Source organism: Dipodomys spectabilis, unplaced genomic scaffold (genome assembly GCF_019054845.1).
Source record: "Dipodomys spectabilis isolate Male_0828 unplaced genomic scaffold, ASM1905484v1 ptg000030l, whole genome shotgun sequence".
Taxonomy (NCBI): domain Eukaryota; kingdom Metazoa; phylum Chordata; class Mammalia; order Rodentia; family Heteromyidae; genus Dipodomys; species Dipodomys spectabilis.
This window is the reverse complement of record NW_024870707.1, coordinates 2,634,517-2,653,430: the sequence shown is the minus strand read 5'-3', so window position 1 is coordinate 2,653,430 and position 18,914 is coordinate 2,634,517. Positions and strand designations below refer to the sequence as shown.

Here is an 18,914-nt window from a genome sequence, read left to right as displayed (position 1 = left end):
TCTGTTGTATGGCTCATGAAGATCTTCTCTCAGTCCGTGGGCTTTCTATTGATCTTACTAGCTATGTCCTTTGCCATGCAGCTCTGCAGCTTCATGCAATCCCATTTGTCCAACCTTTCTTGGATTTGTTGTGGTCCGGGTCTCTATTAAAAAAATTTCAGCCTATGCCAAGGAGACCTAGGGTTCTCCTACTCCTTCCTATAATGTTTTCAGGGTATCTACTTTGACTTTGAGCTCTTTGATCCATTTGGAGTTGATTCTGGTGCAGAGTGATATATAAGGGTCTAGCTTTAGTTTTCTACAGGTGATTAACCAATTTTGCCAGCACCATTTACTGAAGAGGCTGTCTTACTTCCATTCTATTTTTTAGCTCCCTTATCGAAGATTGTATGGCTACAGGTCTGTGGGTTCATTATGGGTTTTCAATTCTATTCCATTGGTCCTGAGGTCTGTTCTTGTGCCAGTACCAAGCTGTTTGATTACTATGGCTTTATAGTAGAGTTTGAAATCCGGTATTGATATTCCTGGAGCACTGGACTTTCTGTTAAGGATCGTTTTTGCTATTCGGGGTCTTTTATTGTTCCATATATATTTTTGGATTGCCTCTTCTATTTCTTGGAAGAATGAGGCTGGAATATTGATAGGTATCACATTTAATTTGTAGATAGCCTTGGAAAGTATTGCCATTTTCACGATGTTGATCCTTCCAATCTAGGAGCAGGGGAGGTTTTTCCACGTCCTAAGTTCTGCTTTGATTTCCTTTTTCAGATTTTTAAAGTTTTCATCGGAGAGATCCTTCACTTCTTTAGTTAACTCCTAAGTATTTTATTTTTTGTGGGGCTATTATAAAAGGAATTGCTTTCCTGATTTCAGCTGTGCTCTTCTCATTTTTGGCATACAGAAAAGTCATTAATCAAGGGTCTCATATCTAAAATAAACTTAGAACTCAAAAAATTAAATTCCCCAACAACAAATCCTCAAAGAAACAACTGCCTGAAAAATAAGTGGGCTAAAGACTTACAGAGAAACTACTCTGAAGAGGAAATAAGAATGGTCAATAAACAAATGAAGAAATACTCAACTTCTCTAGCCATAAAGGAAATGCAAATCAAAACAGCATTAAGATTCCACCTCGCCCCAGTGAGAATAGCTATAATCAAGAACTCTAATAACAACAGATGCTGGAGGTGATGTGGCCAAAAGGGAGCCCTACTGCATTGTTGGTGGGAGTGTAAACTTGTTCGACCACTTTGGAAAGTAGTATGGGTTCCTCAAAAGACTCCACATAGAGCTCCCCTAAGACCCAGCAATCCCACTTTTAGGCATTTACCCAATCACAAACAAGTCCATACTAAGGCTACCAGCACAACAATTTTATTGCATCATTATTTACCATAGTTAATATATGAAACCAACCCAGATGCCCCTCAGTAGATGAGTAGATCAAGAAAATGTGGCATACACACACACAAAAATAAATGGATTTGATGCCTCTTTCAGAAATGACATTGCCCCATTTGTTAGGGAATGGAAAGATTTGGAAAAAATTATATTAATTGAAGTAAGCCAGGCCCAAAGAAACATAGGTCCCATGGTTTCCCTTATTTGCAATAACTAGTCTAAGTCTAGGACAAGCAGAAAAGGTCAAAAGCTATGTACATATGACCATATAAGATGATGTTAAATGAAATGAACCCCAAAATAGGAACACAAGTGGTTTTTTCTTTCTTGCTATTGTTTTTAATGTATTTAAAATGTACTACATGATTTTTTTGTTTCTTTGCATGTTATTCCCCCATGATATAACCCCTGTTTTCACTGTATTTTATATCAGTGTCCTATATCTTGTATATACATTTTTCTAATTTGGGGAGAGAGAGGGAAATTACAAAATCCTGAAATATGGATACAGGTTGACCCATTGTAACAATGAGATGTACAAGACACTATGTCCACAAAACTTGGTAGCAACAAACTTGCTCCTTTAGTGTGTAAATGGATAATCTATGGTATATTTAAATAACAGCATATCATTCATTAGTAAAACACTGAGCCATAGATCCATGAAAAAAAAAACAGAAGAAATAAACATATATTACCGAGAGACAGATGCCAATCTAAAAAGGGTATATTATATATAGGTCCAAATATATCACAAAGTAGACTATGGAGAAATATTTAATAGTTCTAATTGTTTTGGAGTAGATATGAATAGGTCGAACATGGTGGATTTTTACTTTGGGAAATCTATTCTGTACAATAGTCATAGAGATATGTCATTATACATAATTCTAAGCCCATGAAAAATACAATCCTAAAATAAATCCTAGTGTAAATTATGAATGTTGGATGATAATGCTGTGTTCTTGTGGATTGATTAACTGTAAAATAGGTCTCACTGTGATGTGGTACATGGAAGCCAGGTGTTGTGGCTTAAATATGTCTTCTAAACCTCATGCTCACAATTTCATGCCCATGGGCCTCCCTAACTTAGATCCCTGAGCGAAATAAATCTATCTGGTATGTATGTATATAAGTATGTATGTATGTAAGTATGTATGTATATGTATGTATATAACACTCAAGTGAATCTGATATACTGAAAAAATATTAAACTATTGCACAAAAATCATTACTGGCAGCACCCACAAATTTATTGGATGTGTTTGAACATAAACATTCACATCTATCTTAGTTTCCTTCCATTGACAAGAATAGAAATCTTTCTTCTAATTCCCATTTTAGTCTCTGAGGACAAAAATCTAAAAAGGTGAGGTTAGCTTTGTCTTTTCTTTTAATAAGATAAAAGCTTATTGCTACATTTATCTCCCAGAAATACTCTATTGATCTCATTCTAATCTCAAAGGACAATTAATTTGGCTTTTATGATGGACTTGAATAAAAACAGCATCTTTATGGATTTATTGAATAAACAAAATGATCCTAGGATACAATTTGCTGCATTTTGTTGCTTTACAATTAGTACTTTGCTCCACATGTAGACACTCATATTTTCTGTATGGTTAATATTTACACCAGAGATTTTTGGAAGTAATTTTCATCTCTGAGTTTTTAGTATATATTAAAGGATTCATCATGGGAGTGACAGCAGTATAGAAAAGAGTCGAAGATTTATCAATGGGAAAGTTGGAAACAGGTTAAACATACATGAAAACACAGGGAACAAAAACAGAACAACCACCGGGTGCCAGTGGCTGACGCCTGTAATCCTAGCTACTCAGGAGGCTGAGATCTGAGGATCGCAGTTCAAAGCCAGCCCAGGTAGGAAAATCCATGAAACTCTTATCTCCAATAAACCACCAAAAAACCGGAAGTGGCACTGTAGCTCAAATGGTAGAGTGCTAGCCTTGAGCTGAAGAGCTGAGGGACAGCACCCAGGCCCGGAGTTAAAGCCCCATGACAGACAAAAAAAAAAAAAAAAATAGAACAACCACCCTGATGTGGGAACTGCAGGTAGACAGGGCTTTGCTCCTCCCCTCCTGTGGGTCTTCAGATGATTCAGGATGATGCCATAAGAGATGAGGAGGACGATGAAGACCACCATACTCCCCCACTGGCAACCACAGACAGGCCTAAGATGTAGGTGTCAGTACACACAAGTTCCAACAGTGGATACATGTGACAATCAATGACACTGGAGCCACAGAAACGAAGACTGTTAACAAAGATAAACTGAAACACAGAGTGTCCAAATCCTCCAGCTCAAGACACTACCAACATTAAAGATGCAACCCCATTGGTTCATGGAAGTCAAATAGTGCAGTGGCTGACAGATGGCCACATAGTGATCATAGGCCATCACCACCAGAAGAAAGACTCCAGCATCACCAAATAAATGCTCTATAAAAAGCTGACCCAGGAAAGCTTGGAAAGTAATGCTCTTTTCTTTCACAGAGTAAATCTGTAATCATCTTGGGAGAAATCAAGTGGAATAAACAACATCCATGAGTGACAGGTGAGCAAGGAAGAAGTACTTTGGGGAGCCCAAGGAGGGGCTGGAGGTAGTCATGCCCACAATGAGCAGCTTTCCCACCAATGTCACAATGTAGCTGGGTAAAAATAGTACAGGTACTCCATTTTGCACATCATGATCCTGGGTGAGGCTCAGGAGGATAAATTCTATGCCATTGTTTTCCTGTGCTGTCTCATACTCTTCTCTAAACCTTACATCCGAGATGAGAGTTCTGGAGATCTAGACCAGCCACCAGATGATGAATAGAATTATGAGCTTTTGTATCCTGGTGTATGTCTTCCTTATATCTTGTGTATGATGAACCCACAGTATGCATTTAGTTTGTATCTAATGAGCTTGCCTTCCAATGAGTCCGCCTTCCAATGAGTCCAACAGATACTTTTTGTCGATGATCCACCCTGAGGTTTCCTGGTTAGATTACATGTACAAAGTTGTCTGAAGGGTTCCTTGTGTCTCCATATAGAAGAGAAGGCAAGTATATATGTCATTCATACATTTTAGTTAATTAGTTAAGCTGTACTACTTTTAAGGTGCATATCTGCAAACATGTATGGAGAAGATTTCTCCTTGTATGAAGCCATATAATGGTGTCAACAAACCTTAAATATATTAGCTAACATGCATTCTGTCCTTTAGGTTGCTATATATGTGAAGAGTAACTTTATGTTTACCAACAAAAGCAGTAGTCTCTGTACTGGAGCCTTCATTTCTATGCTCTGATATTGAACTGGTGGAGATTTTGTCATACATTTCTCTAAGGATGTCATTTATGGGTCTCTCATTAAATCTCAAGTCTGAGTTGGATTTTTATCAGGTGACTTAGATAGTATTTGATCATGCATTTCTGCCTGTGGTAATTACTTTATCTGAGTCAGGTTCAGACTTCGAAGTAGCTATCATTTGATTCATTTCATCCTAGTCTTTATGGGTTCTTAACATATTTGCATTCATTAGCATGACTTTTAACAAAGATTTTCAACTGACCAAAAGTAACCCATGGCTAACTGACTACTGCATCAACATCTTGCATACATACCTAAACCTGTACAGTGATGGATGAAAAAGAGAAACAAAAGAGAAACAGAAAAAATGGGATATTATTTTAATTGGGAAGTCTTCCTAAATACTCAAAGATCTAAAAACACAACTTCAATGTCTAAAATCCAAAAGCAGCAAATTCAAAGTGCAAATCCATAGGTGATGTGAAAGGAAAGGAATTGGGGATATTTTCTAAATGTAAGCACAAATAAGTCTATTTTTTACATTGTAAGAAAAAGTTTCAGACTGGACAATTTTTTCATAGAACAATAATCTGCAACTTTTAAGTGTAACCCTACCTTTTACTACTCTATTGATTTTTTTCATATTTTCAAAATCAGATGACAATTTCTATGTATATTACTGTTTCCGGGTAAAAGACAATCAGTTGAAAAGGAAATGTGATCATTACCATGACCAAAGTAATGGCTCTGGGCTTCTAGTCAGAACACAAGTGGTCTTGGAGGCTTGGGGTATAGCACAGTGGTTATAAGGCGAACTCTACAGGCATTGGTTCATCTTGCAATCCTAGAATTGGAAGATGAATCATGACTCTCTGTGTGAGCTTTGAGCAACTGAATAAATCTCCCAGTGCCTGCCTTCATCATGTCTGAAATAGAGACTTCCTAGAGTTGTTTTGCTATTATTATGTGAAAAGGCCTCCTACACTTCTTGGTACCTGGTAAAATCAGAATAAGTGAAATTTGGAAGGCATTTTTGTAGGGTGAAGAACAAAGTTAATCATTTGGATACCACAGTTTGTGGCTACCTTCTTCAGAGAGAGAAATTTTTGCTTTCCTTTTGAAAACTCAATTTTACTGCAGATATTTAAGAAATAGCAGCATGATGTTTAAGACACACATGTAAATATAGATATACATACATACATACATGCATGAATACTTAAATATTAGTCTTATAGAACAAGCTAATATCTCTATCTGTTACCCCTTTAGGCAAACATACCTCCAATGTAATTTACAAAAAAAGAAATGAATATACTACTCCGCATGTCCAGCATTGGTATTTCCAAATATCCACCTTTTCATCTTTTGACTTGTATCTTCCAATTCTTTTTTTTTATTGTGAGACTATCGTACAGAGGAGTTACAATTACATGGGCAAGATAACGAGTACATTGCATTGTTGCCTCCTCTTTGTTTCCCCTTCCCATCCCTTCCCATACTCCCTCCACCTCCCCCGACCCAATCCTTCCCCCACCCACCAAAGTTGTAAAGATCATTTTTCAACATAAGGACTTGTACATATCATTGTTGCAATGGGTCCATCTGTATCCCTAGTTAAACAATTTGTTTTTGCCCTTCCCCTCCATAAATTATACCATCATCAAATACAGTGAAAGCATGGGTTATACCATGGGGGGAGGGACATATAAAGCAACGTAGAAATCATCTTATAAATATGTTAGAAACAGTTGCATGAAAGAAAAAAATCTGCCAATTGTCATATTCTCCATCTATACATGTTTACCTTCCTATTTTTTTAATTCCAAACATAAGTGAAATCCTGTAGTTTTTGTTTCTGTCTTCTGTCACTTCATATAGCATCCTAGGAAGCCAGGTGCCAGTGACTCATGCCTATAATTCTAGCTATTTAGGAGACTGAAATCTGAGGATTGTGGTTCAAAGCCAGCCTGGGCAAGAAACTCCATGAGACTCTTGTCTCCAATAAGCCACTGGAAAGCCAGAAGTGGCACTGTGACTCAAGTGGTAGAGTGCTAGGCTTGAGCTGAAGAGAGCAAGGACAGCACCCAGGCCCAGAGTTCAAGCCCCACCACCAACAAAAAAAAAACGATCCTAGGACTGTATTGTGGTGAATAGCAGGGTTATCCTTTTTGTAGAGGTTAACTCATACACACACTCATATGCACACATAGACACACTCACTATAAACGTGTGTAGGGTATATTGTATAATAGCATATCTATGCTATTAAAAGTTGTGTATGATGTTGTGTGAATAATGCTGCAAAACAGGAGAATGCATGTAACTTTAAAATATAGACTTTTCACATTTTTGTGTATACTCTGGCACTGGTCACATGGATAAAGCCATTGAAGTTCCCATAATGATTGAAAGAGTACATGACCTATTACAACAATTCCCCCAAAACCAATAGTGTGATGCATACTAGGGTGTCATAACACTAGCAAGCAATCTCCTTTATATAATTTTGGACTCATTTTCCCGAGCAGCTAGCATCAACATTACATAAAGTAGATGTTTTCAGAGAGATCATAGGGATATTAGAAAAGGTGAATGTCCATACATTCTACTTGGAGCTACATTTAGCCTTTGATCCAAGATGCAGATGAAAATACTTTCCAGCTATTAAAACAAAGCATGATATGCCAATCTTCTCCCAAAAATTGTATCGAATTGTAAACAATTTCTTCATGGTCACTTCATACAAATGAGCTAAGACATAAACCATGTAGTCATTATTCTTCAATACCCATAATGGATTTCTAAGCAGTAGTCAACACAAATGGAAATGAAATGCATAAATAAGAAAAGCAAATGAGCACATACATGGGTTAAAATTCCTATGAAGAACATTTTGTTCTTTGGCCAGGAGTTTAAAGACTCTAGATAATCAAATATTGCTCAAAGAAGTGACAGTTTATATAAGAAGCCACTGGAATAAGTTTCACAAATAAAACATAGTGTATAAGATTTTGATATAATACTTTATTGTCTACTGTTACTTTGCCCCATATACATTTGCAATGAGCTTCTCCAGGTACAAATAATATACAAGACATTATCGAATTTATATTATAACAGGGAAATGTATTAACAGCACCAACATAGTTTACATTAACTTATTTTTCAGAAATGCTATAGAGGGAAGGGAACTTACCATCAAATTTCAGATGGCCCTCACATGTAATCTTAGCTACTGAGGAGGCTGAGATCAGACAATCATCATTCAAGCCAGCCCAAGCAAGAAAATTTGTTAGACTTCCCTCTCCAAGTAATCACCAAAAAGCTGAAAGTGGAGCTGTTACGGGGATACTGTCCAGGCTCTAAGTTCAAGTCCCAACACCAGCACCAAAAAATAAAAATACAAATATGAATCCTGAGGAGACAGCATTATTGTCAAAGGACTCTGATAGTGGTGGGTGACACACTTATTCATGTAACACTTGATGTAACTTTCCTTCTCCAGAGCTTCTTCATTGCATTTGTCATCTCTTTGTTTCTCAGAGTGTAGATTAATGGGTTGAGCATAGGGGTTAAGACAGTATAAAATACACTAAATGATTTATCAATAGGATAAGTCTTAGCAGGTCTTGCATATATGAAAATGCAGGGAATGAAGAAGCAGAAAACCACAGTGATGTGAGAGCCACAGGTGGAGAGAGCTTTCCGCCTCCCTTCCTTACTAAGGTTCTTTAGAGAATGCAAGATGACACCATAGGAGATGAGCAGGAGTGTGAAAATAATCACACACATCAGTCCTCCATTGGCCACCACTAAGATACCAGTGACATAGGTATCAATGCAGACAAGTTCCAATAAAGGATACATGTCACACATAAAATGATCAATGATGTTGGGGCCACAGAACGGGAGCCCATAAATTGTGATAAGTTGAATTATTGAGTGCAAAAATCCCCCAAACCAAGACACTACCAGCAACACAACACACACCCATTTCTTCATGATAACCAAATAATGTAAAGGCTTACAAATGGCCACATAGCGATCCAATGCCATCACCAGGAGAAGAGTTACCTCTGATCCACCAAAAAGGTGTTCTGTGAAGAGCTGAATCATACAGAACTTGAAGGAGATGGTTTTCTCCCCAAAGAACATGTCTGAAATCAACTTAGGTGAAATAGATGATGAGTAAATAATATCGACAAAAGATAAGCTAGCAAGGAAGAAGTACATGGGTGAATCGAGGGTCTTACTGAGATTTACAGTCACAACTATGAGAAGATTTCCCAGAACTGTCAAAATGTAGAAGAGCAAAAAGATGACAGAAAGTACTTTCTGTTCTCGCGGGTTCTGAGTGAGGCCCAGCAGGATGAAGTAAGTAACGTTGTTCCTTGGTTCCATCTATTCAGCTTGTGGTTCTGATTTCAGATATGCAAAGCAGCTTACCTATAAAACATTGCAAACATCCTTAGAAAAAATAAGAATCATAATTTCTAATCATTCACTATAAGTGATGAATAGAAAAGAGTGTGGTAGATGAATACAGTCTTAATACTCAATGAACATATGTGATATAGGAACTGGGAAATTTGGTGTCTGGTAGGGAAATGGGTAGGGAAGGAGACCGATGGAAGGAATGTTGTGGATTAAGATGCATTGTACACACAAATGGACATAATAAATTGTACCCTCCTTGTAAAACCATTTATAGAATAAAACACCTGAAATAGAAAAGTAATCCACTTGTGTTATACTACCTGCTACAACGATCTGGATTATTAAGTTGAATAGGACAATTTCTCCCTGCCTAAATGAAATATAGACAATGATGGGTCCTGCTAAAAATCAATTCAACATACATCAGCATAAATATACTTTCTATTCTGTAGTATAGATTCCTAGTGCTATAGTTTTTTAAATCACTAGAAACTGAGAGGCATTCTTTGAAGATAAAATAGTTAAATTTAAAGAAGTGACACAACAAAAGAGAATGAAAGCAACATTGCTTGATAAGAAATGTACTCAGTACCTTGCTCACGTTACTGTAACCCCTCTATACAGTATTTTCACAATAAAATCTTATTTTAAAAAAGAAAATGATAAAGGAATTCCATGAAAAGATACCTTGTGAATCATTTTATCACAATTATAAAGTGTGACACATGTCTAAATAACTATGAAGACTCAGGAAAAATCATTACAAATTCACATTTTATAAGCCATTATGAAAATATCTATAGAAAAAAATGACTCTCTTAGTTGCTAGTGCAACTAGCACAATTACAATCATTCCATTGCTTTACTAGAACATTTTCCTCATTTCCACATTTTCCTACCACAACCATGTTAGCATTCAATGCTTCTAGGAACATTCCTTTTGTGATGATAGATGAGTTCTTTAAATCTATAGAAACCTTTTCTGTATCTCTCCTTTTTCCTTCTGAGCCCTCACAAGAATTGTCTTTCCAAATCAGTATTTATACCATCTAGCCAACTAGGATCTTTCTTCCATTAGTCCCCAAACATTTTCACCATCTACTTATTACCTAAGTCCAGCAACATGCCCACATTTTTATATATTTTTATATGTTCACCACTTTCCAGGACCAAAAGCTAATATTTATTGATGGTGCTTTTCAGAAAAGCAGAAGCTAAGTGATTGAAACAACAGAAATCAATGTAGGGACAATGTCCTGTAGAAAACTCCGAGGAAGGAACAATTCCAGCTCCTTTACTTGGCTTGTATGTGATCAACTTCAGGTTTATGTGGCGTTCTACCTGGATTCAAATTTCCCTTCTTAAAAAATAAAAAATGTTGGGATGGTGGGGAGAGACGGGATGGTAGGAGATAAACAAAGGAGGAAGTGTACTCATTACCTTACTCATGTAACTGTAACCCTCTGTACACTATTTTTACAATAAAAAACATTTAAAAAAATTTTAAAATGTCATTTGGCTGGATGCTCGTGGCTCATGACTATAATCCAACCTACTGAGGAGCCTGAAATTTGGATAATCATGATTTGATGCCAGCCCAGCCAGAAGAGTTTGTGAGACTTCATCTCCAAAATGACCATCAACAATGGGTGACAATGTTGTCAGACACTTTGTATTCATATACTGTTTTGTAGAATGGGAACTTCTTTGTACAACTACTTAAAGATAATAATAAAAAAATGACCATCAAAATGGCAGCTGATCAAGCAAGCCAACCAAGAACAAGGCTCTGGATTGAAATCTCAGTTCTAACAAAATCTTTAAAATACTTGATTAAGTCTCACCATAATAAACTTACTTTAACTTGTTTCTGTCCATACCCTGTCCTCAATTAATTCACATTATTATGTCTTAGAGGCTAGGAATTTAGCCTAACAATCAAGAGTGATGGAAGGAAGATAATAAAACCACAATTGTTTCATCTGACACAGTGTATAACAAAGATCTTTCACATTACCAGGTCTCAAACCTAGTCATTTAAACCTATTTGTAGTATTGTAACATGGCTACTTCTTCTTTCCCTTCTTGGCCGTTTCTTCGGTATTCTCAAAGCATTCTGAAAGCAGTGTCTTCATGCTTGTGTATCTCCTACTCACACTCCTGTGTGTCTCCTAGTCTCAAACTTTTAGCTGCATATAGACAACAAACATCTCTAATTGGATAGCCATTTAGTATTTTTAAATTTTTTCACAATAAATCTAATCTTGCGAGTTTATCTCTACTCAACAAATAGTTCCTCTTCACCTGTTGTGAAGAAAAACCTCTCCCTTCTAGTAAGTACAGAAGTAAAAAACTTGGTATTCTCCTCTAAGGTACACGTGAGATGCCATGCCATGTCAGTCCATTCCCGATTGCATGCTTCAGGAAGTCACCACCTGCAGAGCTTTTCCAATAGCATTACATTTTATTAACTGAAAAACTGATTGCTTTTCAAGTTAAGAAAATTTATCAAGATGCAAACAAATCCTAGTCCTCATAAAATGATAAGAGTTAGACTTATATGTCTCCCATAAATTCTTCTCTAGTCCATTCTCATAGTTATTATTCTTTAAACTAAAAAAATATTATCTAACTTTGTATCACATCCTTCTCTTACATTGGGGTGATCAATTACTTGTATTTGAGCCTGAAGAGGTCATTCTTCTGTCTTCTTAAGATCATACTTTAAGACAAATAAAGACTATTTCACCTTCTGGGATAATTATATCAGCTACAAAGAGGATAGCAACAGCTACCTGACAGGAGCACAGATCACTGAAGGTTTTATAATGTGTAGCCATATTGGTGATGAAGTTCTACTACTGGCATATGTCCAAGATGGATCCTGCCTTAATTAAATTCAATGGGATTTCTCATGAATTTTAAAAGCATGTCTATAGGGGCTGGGAAAGTGGCTCAGTGATAGAATGCTTGCCTTCATACATGAGGCCCTGTGTTCAATTCCTTGGGACTATATAAGCAGAAAATAGCTGGAAGTGGCACTGTGGCTCAAATGGTACAGTGCTAGCCTTGAACTGAAGAGCTCAGGGATAGCACCCAGGCCCAGAGTTCAGGGCCCATGACTGACTAAAAAAAAGCATATCTGTATGTAATGATATCATTAGCTCAATCATACATCTACAGTCAGGAAAATTATATAAGGAAAAAACAATATTAAGACCATCATAGGATGGAGCTGGGTGACTCAGTGGTAGAGTGTTTCCTTTGCATGCATGAGGCCATGGGTTCAATTCCTCAGCACCACATATGCAGAAAAAGTCGGAAGTGGCACTGTTGCTCAAGTAGTAGAGCGCTAGCCTTAAGTTGAAGAGCTAAGGGACAGCGCCCAGATCCAGAGTTCAGGCCCCATGACCAATGAAAGAAAGAAAGAAAGAAAGAAAGAAAGAAAGAAAGAAAGAAAGAAAGAAAGAAAGAAAGAAAGAAAGAAAGAAAGAAAGAAAGAAAGAAAGAAAGAAAGAAAGAAAGAAAGAAAGAAAGGAAAGAAAGAAAGAACATCATAGGATAATTGTCAGTCAAGAGTAAAGAATATCAGCCTGTGTAGTTTGTTCAGTGAAAATGAGTTTATCACTTATTTTCCCATTTTGTGAGAGCAAATTATATTTCTTTTCACAAAACACTCAGTTTCTTGCTACCTATTAGTGAAATGTTAGATTTTATCTCTGTGTGTGTGTGTGTGTGTGTGTGTGTGTGTGTGTGTGTGTGTGTGTGTGTGTGTGTCCCAAAGCTTGAACACAGGGCCTAGGTGCTATCACTGAGCTGTTATGTTCAAGGTTAGTGCTTTATCATTTGAGACACAAGTCCACTTCCAGCTTTTTTGGTAGTTAACTGGAGATAAGCATCTCATGGACTTTCCTGAGCAAGCTGGCTTCCAACCCCAATCCTCAGAGCTCAGGCTTCTTAGTAGCTACTATTACAGGAGTGAGCCACCAGCACCTGGATGTTGGATATATTACTTAATTTTTTATTTAATTATTGGCTTACTGCTTCTTTTCAGAAAAATCTAGAGGATGTATTTTGTCTCACAGTCTATACTTTTACCTCTAGAGATACAATAGTTCATAAAACAGAAGTCAAAATGAGAATTATTCTTTGAAAATTAAAGTCACACAAGTAATGAGGAATGTCATAAAAGTAGGATTACAAACTTCACTTTGTGTGGTTTGAACAAAATCACCACATCATATATAGAAAAACTGTTCACGAAACATATCATCACCTAAATTAAGTATCATCAGCCATCTACATTCCCTGAGTATAAAGTACACAGAACTGAGGGACAGAATTAGTCTTAATATAGTGTGCATAATGCAAGTTTAAAAATACACATTTCCTTTGTTGTCAATGTACTCTATCAAGTTCTTTTTTTACTTTTTCTTATTTTTCCCTCTGGTTCATTACTGGTAATCCCTGTTTTTGGTTCTGGTACCCTGCATCTCGTTTATATGTTTATCTGATTTGGGGACTGGAAGGGGAATTACAAAATGGTGAAACAAGGACTAAGGGTGAACCAATGCAACAGTGATACTCATAAGACACTATGCTGGAAATGAACCTTACAACTTTGGGCAGCGGGGGGAAAAGTTGAGGGGAGGAATAGTGGAAGAAATTAAAGGAATGGAAAACAATGTTTGACAACAAATGCACTCATTACCTTCCTTATGTAACTGTAACCCCTCTGTACAACACCTTTACAACAAAATTAAATTATATTCACACACACACACACACACACACACACACACACACACACACACACACACACACACACACACACATATATATTTCTGGTACAATAATGAGCAATTGCATTTTTAAATCTTCTATTTTCATCCCAGAAATTTTTTTGGCCAAAGTCCTTTCTAATGAATCTGGATGATTATAAATATCCCAGACTATATTATTGTTTCCCTGTTGTAGATTAAAAATCACTGCATAGTTCACTCATCTTCAAGAAGCTTTCTATTAATCTGATTCTAATCTCAGAGACTATTTACTCTGATATTTTATGTCTGCAATGAAAGAAACCAATTGCTGCACAATCCACTGAATAGACCACATCATCCTCTTTTACTGAAAATCTGTGTTTATGTTTCTTTAGAATTAGCATCACATAGATGTTCTTAATCCATCTTTAGCTAATATTTTACACCACAGTTTCTCCATGGATTTTTATCATCTCTGAATTTCTCAAAGTATAGATCAAAGGATTCAACATGGGAGTGACAACTGTATAAAAAACAGCCATGGATTTGTCAATAGGCAAGTTAGAAACAGGTAGAACATACATGAAGATACAGGGGACAAAAAACAGGTCAACTACCGTGATGTGGGAGCTGCAGGTAGACAGGGCTTTGCGCCTTCCTCTCCTGACTGTGAGCCTTAGGATTGTTTAGGATGACACCATAGGAGATAAGGAGAAAAGGAAGACCACCATACAGATGGCGCCACCATTGGCAACCACAGTGAGGCCTATGCAAGTTCCAACAGTGGGTACATGTCACAGATGAAGTGGTCGATGACATTGGGGCCACAAAAAGGGAGGCTGTACACAATGACAAGTTGAACAACAGAGTGTCCTAAACCTCCAACCCAGGCCACCACCAACAGGAGGATGCAAACTCAACGATTCATGATGGCCAAATAGTGCAGTGGCTTACAGATGGCCACATTGCAGTGGGAAACCAGCCCAGGCAGGAAAGTCCATGAGACTCCTATCTCCAATAAACCACCCAAAATCTGGAAGTGGCGCTGTGGCTCAAGTGATAGAGCGCTAGCATTGAGCTGAAGAGCTGGAGGACAGTGCCCAGGCCCAGAGTTCATACCCCACAACCGACAAAAAAAAATATCAAACTACTTTCTTTAAAGAAAGTTACTTAAATCACAGAACTAAGATGCTGCTACATATGAAAAAATGTTTCAAATACTCTCTAAAGTTTATTCATTTTACTGTAATCCCATGATAAATCTCTGCATAACATTTTAATGTCTTCCACTTTTACATTTTTTTCAGTTATTTCCTGAATACCTTTATTACACCATAATATATTATTCTACAACATTTTTATTCTGTAAACCCGCTAACACTACAGCTATTAGGTAGACATGAGAAAATATTCCCAGTGCTATATCCTGATACTTGAAACTTCTATTGTAAATTTTGTTCAAATTGTAATTATTAAATGTTCTTTAAACAGTGGGTTTTTAAATCACAGTAAAAACATCATTCCATCTTAAATTACATAGAAACCCAAAAAAGACATCCAAAAAGAAGACAACGTATAATCAGAAAGTAACAAAGTGCTTCCTAAAAGCACTGAAGAGTGAACTCAAAGCAAGAGCCAGAACAGTGTGGCAATTCCCATCCCAGATGCTAGCTCTAGTTGCAGTTTTCTTTCTCAAGGAAACTCCATATGTCTTCCATACTCTCTGTTCTAACCTACATTCCATCCAACAGGGTCTAGAGTTCTTATCAGCACCCATTTGCTAATGTCAAGTTTATTGTGGTATCAACTGTTGATGAGGTTGAACATCAACCCCACACTGCTGACAGTGTAACTTAGGAAAGGAATGAAATCACAGTGAGAATGTAACTTAGGAAGGGAATGAAATCACAGGAAAACTCTGTGTAATATCTAACAGGGAACAACCCAGATGACCAATGACTAAACAGATGCATAATCTGGATTTACAGGAATAGTATACAGCAAGGAAATGAAAAGATAAAGGAGACATGGAATTACATGCTCAAATCTTGGAAAATTAATATTGGCTACAAAATAAGCAGAAACTATATACCACACAATTTTAATAAATTAAGAAGTAATTGTGTTTGAATTACATATGTTAATGTTACATAAATATATAGTTTAGCTATTTTAACTATACTGAGGACTAATAGAGGAATGCAATAAAGAATAATCTGAGAGCACGTTCAATGATCTGGATAATAGTCCATCTAAGATGTTACAACATTTAAAACAAATTTCATGTATTTATAGATATACATACATTATAATGTTACATTTGAAAATACAAAATTCTCAATATACATCATCTGTTAGAGAAATAATCTCAGTATAAATGACAGCCTTACATCTTTTTATTTATATGTCCATATCTGCTACTTTGTATCCTGTGATGAGTGAACATTTGGACAATAGAAAATAAATTGCACTATATCTGCAATTTAGCCAAAGTCAGTACATATCTGATGCTCTTCCAACAAAGGCAAAATATGAGTTAACTATGCAAAATGACAGGCACGTTAATTTGCTTCATTGAGTAAATATTTTATCTATATGCATCATATTTCATAAACTGTACATTTATTTCCTTATAAATGGTACAATATCATTCTTTCTGAGAGAATAGAATTCCACTGTGTCTATATACCATATTTTCTTCATCCATTCATCATTGAAAGACATCTGATTTGATTACATATCTTGACTATGGTAAACAATGCTGCAATGAACATGGTTGTGTTGATGGCTTTAGTGTGACTTGGTTTGTGTTCTGTTGTATAAATGCCCAGGAGTAGAATTGCTATATCATGGGGAAGCTCTATGTTTAGTCTTTTGAAGAACCTGTGTACTGCTTTGCAGAGTGGTTGCACATATTTCCAATCCCAACAACAGTATAGTACCATTCCCTTTTGGCCACATTCCTGCCAGTATGTCTTTGTTACTTCTTCTGATAATGACCATTCCAACTGGAGGTGAGGTGGAATCTCAAGGTTGTTTTGACTTTCTTTTATTTTATGGTCAGAGATGTTGGACATTTCTTCATTTGTTTATTGGCCATTCTTATTTCTGGCACTTGGAAAAAATTATACTAAGTGAAGTAAGCCAGAACTGAAGAAACATAGTTTGCATAGTTTCCCTCATTTGTGGTAACTAGAATGTGCCTGTAAATCTACAAGTAAACACACTGAAGAGTAAAACATAAAATAAATTATACAGGGCTTGTAAATTATACAGGGCTTGAGACATTCATACAGTGAAGCTAAAGGAGGATATTCTTAGGAAATGATCACAAAGGCTCAATAGTTATGTGCCTATGGTAATATGAAATTATATCTATCAAGAACTGCACAAAATGGAAACAAGGGTTTTTTTCATTTATTGCTGTTTTTGTTTTCTTATCTCTTCTCTTGTTTGTAAGTTTATGTTTGGGGAGCACAGAAATGGTAGGACAAAGGATGAACAAATAGAGCAATGGCCAGACACTATGTTGAAAATGAACCATACAACTTGAGGGAAGGGGATGTTCAGGAGGGAAAACCTGGGAGAAAATGAGGGAATGAGGTGACACTGTTCAAAAAGAAATACACTCATTACCTGACATGTAATTGCAACTTCTCTGTACATCACCTTTACAACAGAATTTTTTGAAAAGGTCCTAGCATAAGTTTATGATCAAAAGGAAGAGAGGGATCTGATGCAGAACATGCTATGATATGACAGGTTACATAAAGATATATTAGTATATGATTGGTATAATCATATCAGTAAATGAATACAATATACAATGCATGTTGAAAAGTACCAACGTCACTGCTTTTTTAATATTTTGGTCTAGACTGGCTTAGTAGATGAGCATTATGGTCAATGAATTCACCATGCTGGGTGACTCATTTACTCATGACCTGATGTAACTTTTCTTCTCCAGAGCTTCTTCATGGCATTTGTCATCTCTTTATTTCTCAGAGTGTAGATTAATGGATTCAGCATGGGGGTTAAGATAGTACAAAACACAGCAAATGATTTATCAATGGGGAAAGTCCTAGCAGGTCTTGCATACATGAAAATACAGGGAACAAAGAAGCAGACAACCACAGTGATGTGAGAGCCACAGGTGGACAGAGCTTTCCGCCTCCCTTCCTGACTTAGGTTCTTCAGAGAGTGCAAGATGACACCATAGGACATCAGTAAGAACAGAAATGCAATCACACACATCAGGCCTCCATTGACCACCACTAAGACACCAGTGACATAGATGTCAACACATACAAGTTCCAACAACGGGAACATGTCACACATAAAATGATCAATGGCATTGGGGCCACAGAAAGGGAGCCCATAAATAGTGCTGAGCTGAATTATTGAATGCAAAAACCCTCCCACCCAAGACATGATTAACAACAAAATACACACCCTTTGTCTCATGATGACCAAATAATGCAAGGGCTTACAGATGGCCACGTAGCGGTCATAGGCCATCACCAGTAGAAGACAGATCTCTGATCCACCAAAAAAATGTTCTGTAAACAGCTGAATCATACAAGACTTGAAGGAGATGGTTTTCTCCCCAAAGAACAAGTCTGAAATCAGCTTAGGAGAAATAGATGATGAATAAATAATATCCACAAAAGATAAGCAAGCGAGAAAGAAGTACATGGGTGAATCCAGGGTCTTACTGAAAGCAATAGTCATGATAATGAGCAGATTTCCCACCATGGTCATAATGTAGAAGAGTGAGAACATCACAAAAAGTACTTTCTGTTCCTTTGGATTCTGGGTGAGACCCAAGAGGACAAAGTAAGTGACATTGTTCCTTGGCTCCATATATTCTCTTACTTGAGCTGATTTCAACCATTTACCTATAAGAGAATGAGAAGCTTTTTAGAAGCATTATAATCTTCCTCTTCACATAACCACCAATAATGTATATGCAGCATATACTTTTGTCGACCAGCC

The 18,914-nt window shown here is 36.7% G+C and overlaps 2 protein-coding genes and 2 pseudogenes across 2 annotated transcripts; all 4 read right to left on the bottom strand.

Moving 5' to 3' along the window:
* Positions 1-3,023: 3,023 nt before the first annotated feature.
* Positions 3,024-7,138, bottom strand: LOC122104691 (annotated as a pseudogene).
* Positions 7,139-8,190: 1,052 nt separating this feature from the next.
* Positions 8,191-9,120, bottom strand: LOC122105043 (olfactory receptor 4A47-like). Its single transcript, XM_042676138.1, has one exon. It carries the CDS (start codon positions 9,118-9,120, stop codon positions 8,191-8,193), a length of 930 nt encoding a protein of 309 aa, XP_042532072.1.
* A 5,202-nt stretch (positions 9,121-14,322) lies between these two features.
* Positions 14,323-14,895, bottom strand: LOC122104690 (annotated as a pseudogene).
* A 2,957-nt stretch (positions 14,896-17,852) lies between these two features.
* On the bottom strand, positions 17,853-18,782 carry LOC122105051 (olfactory receptor 4A47-like). The gene has a single exon (XM_042676149.1). The coding sequence runs from the start codon at positions 18,780-18,782 to the stop codon at positions 17,853-17,855; it is 930 nt and encodes a 309-aa protein (XP_042532083.1).
* Between the last annotated feature and the right edge of the window lie 132 nt (positions 18,783-18,914).

Excerpts from the sequence above, each read along its gene's own strand:
- LOC122105051 (XM_042676149.1), bottom strand. The coding sequence starts at position 18,782 with ATGGAGCCAAGGAACAATGTCACTTACTTTGTCCTCTTGGGTCTCACC.
- LOC122105043 (XM_042676138.1), bottom strand. The coding sequence starts at position 9,120 with ATGGAACCAAGGAACAACGTTACTTACTTCATCCTGCTGGGCCTCACT.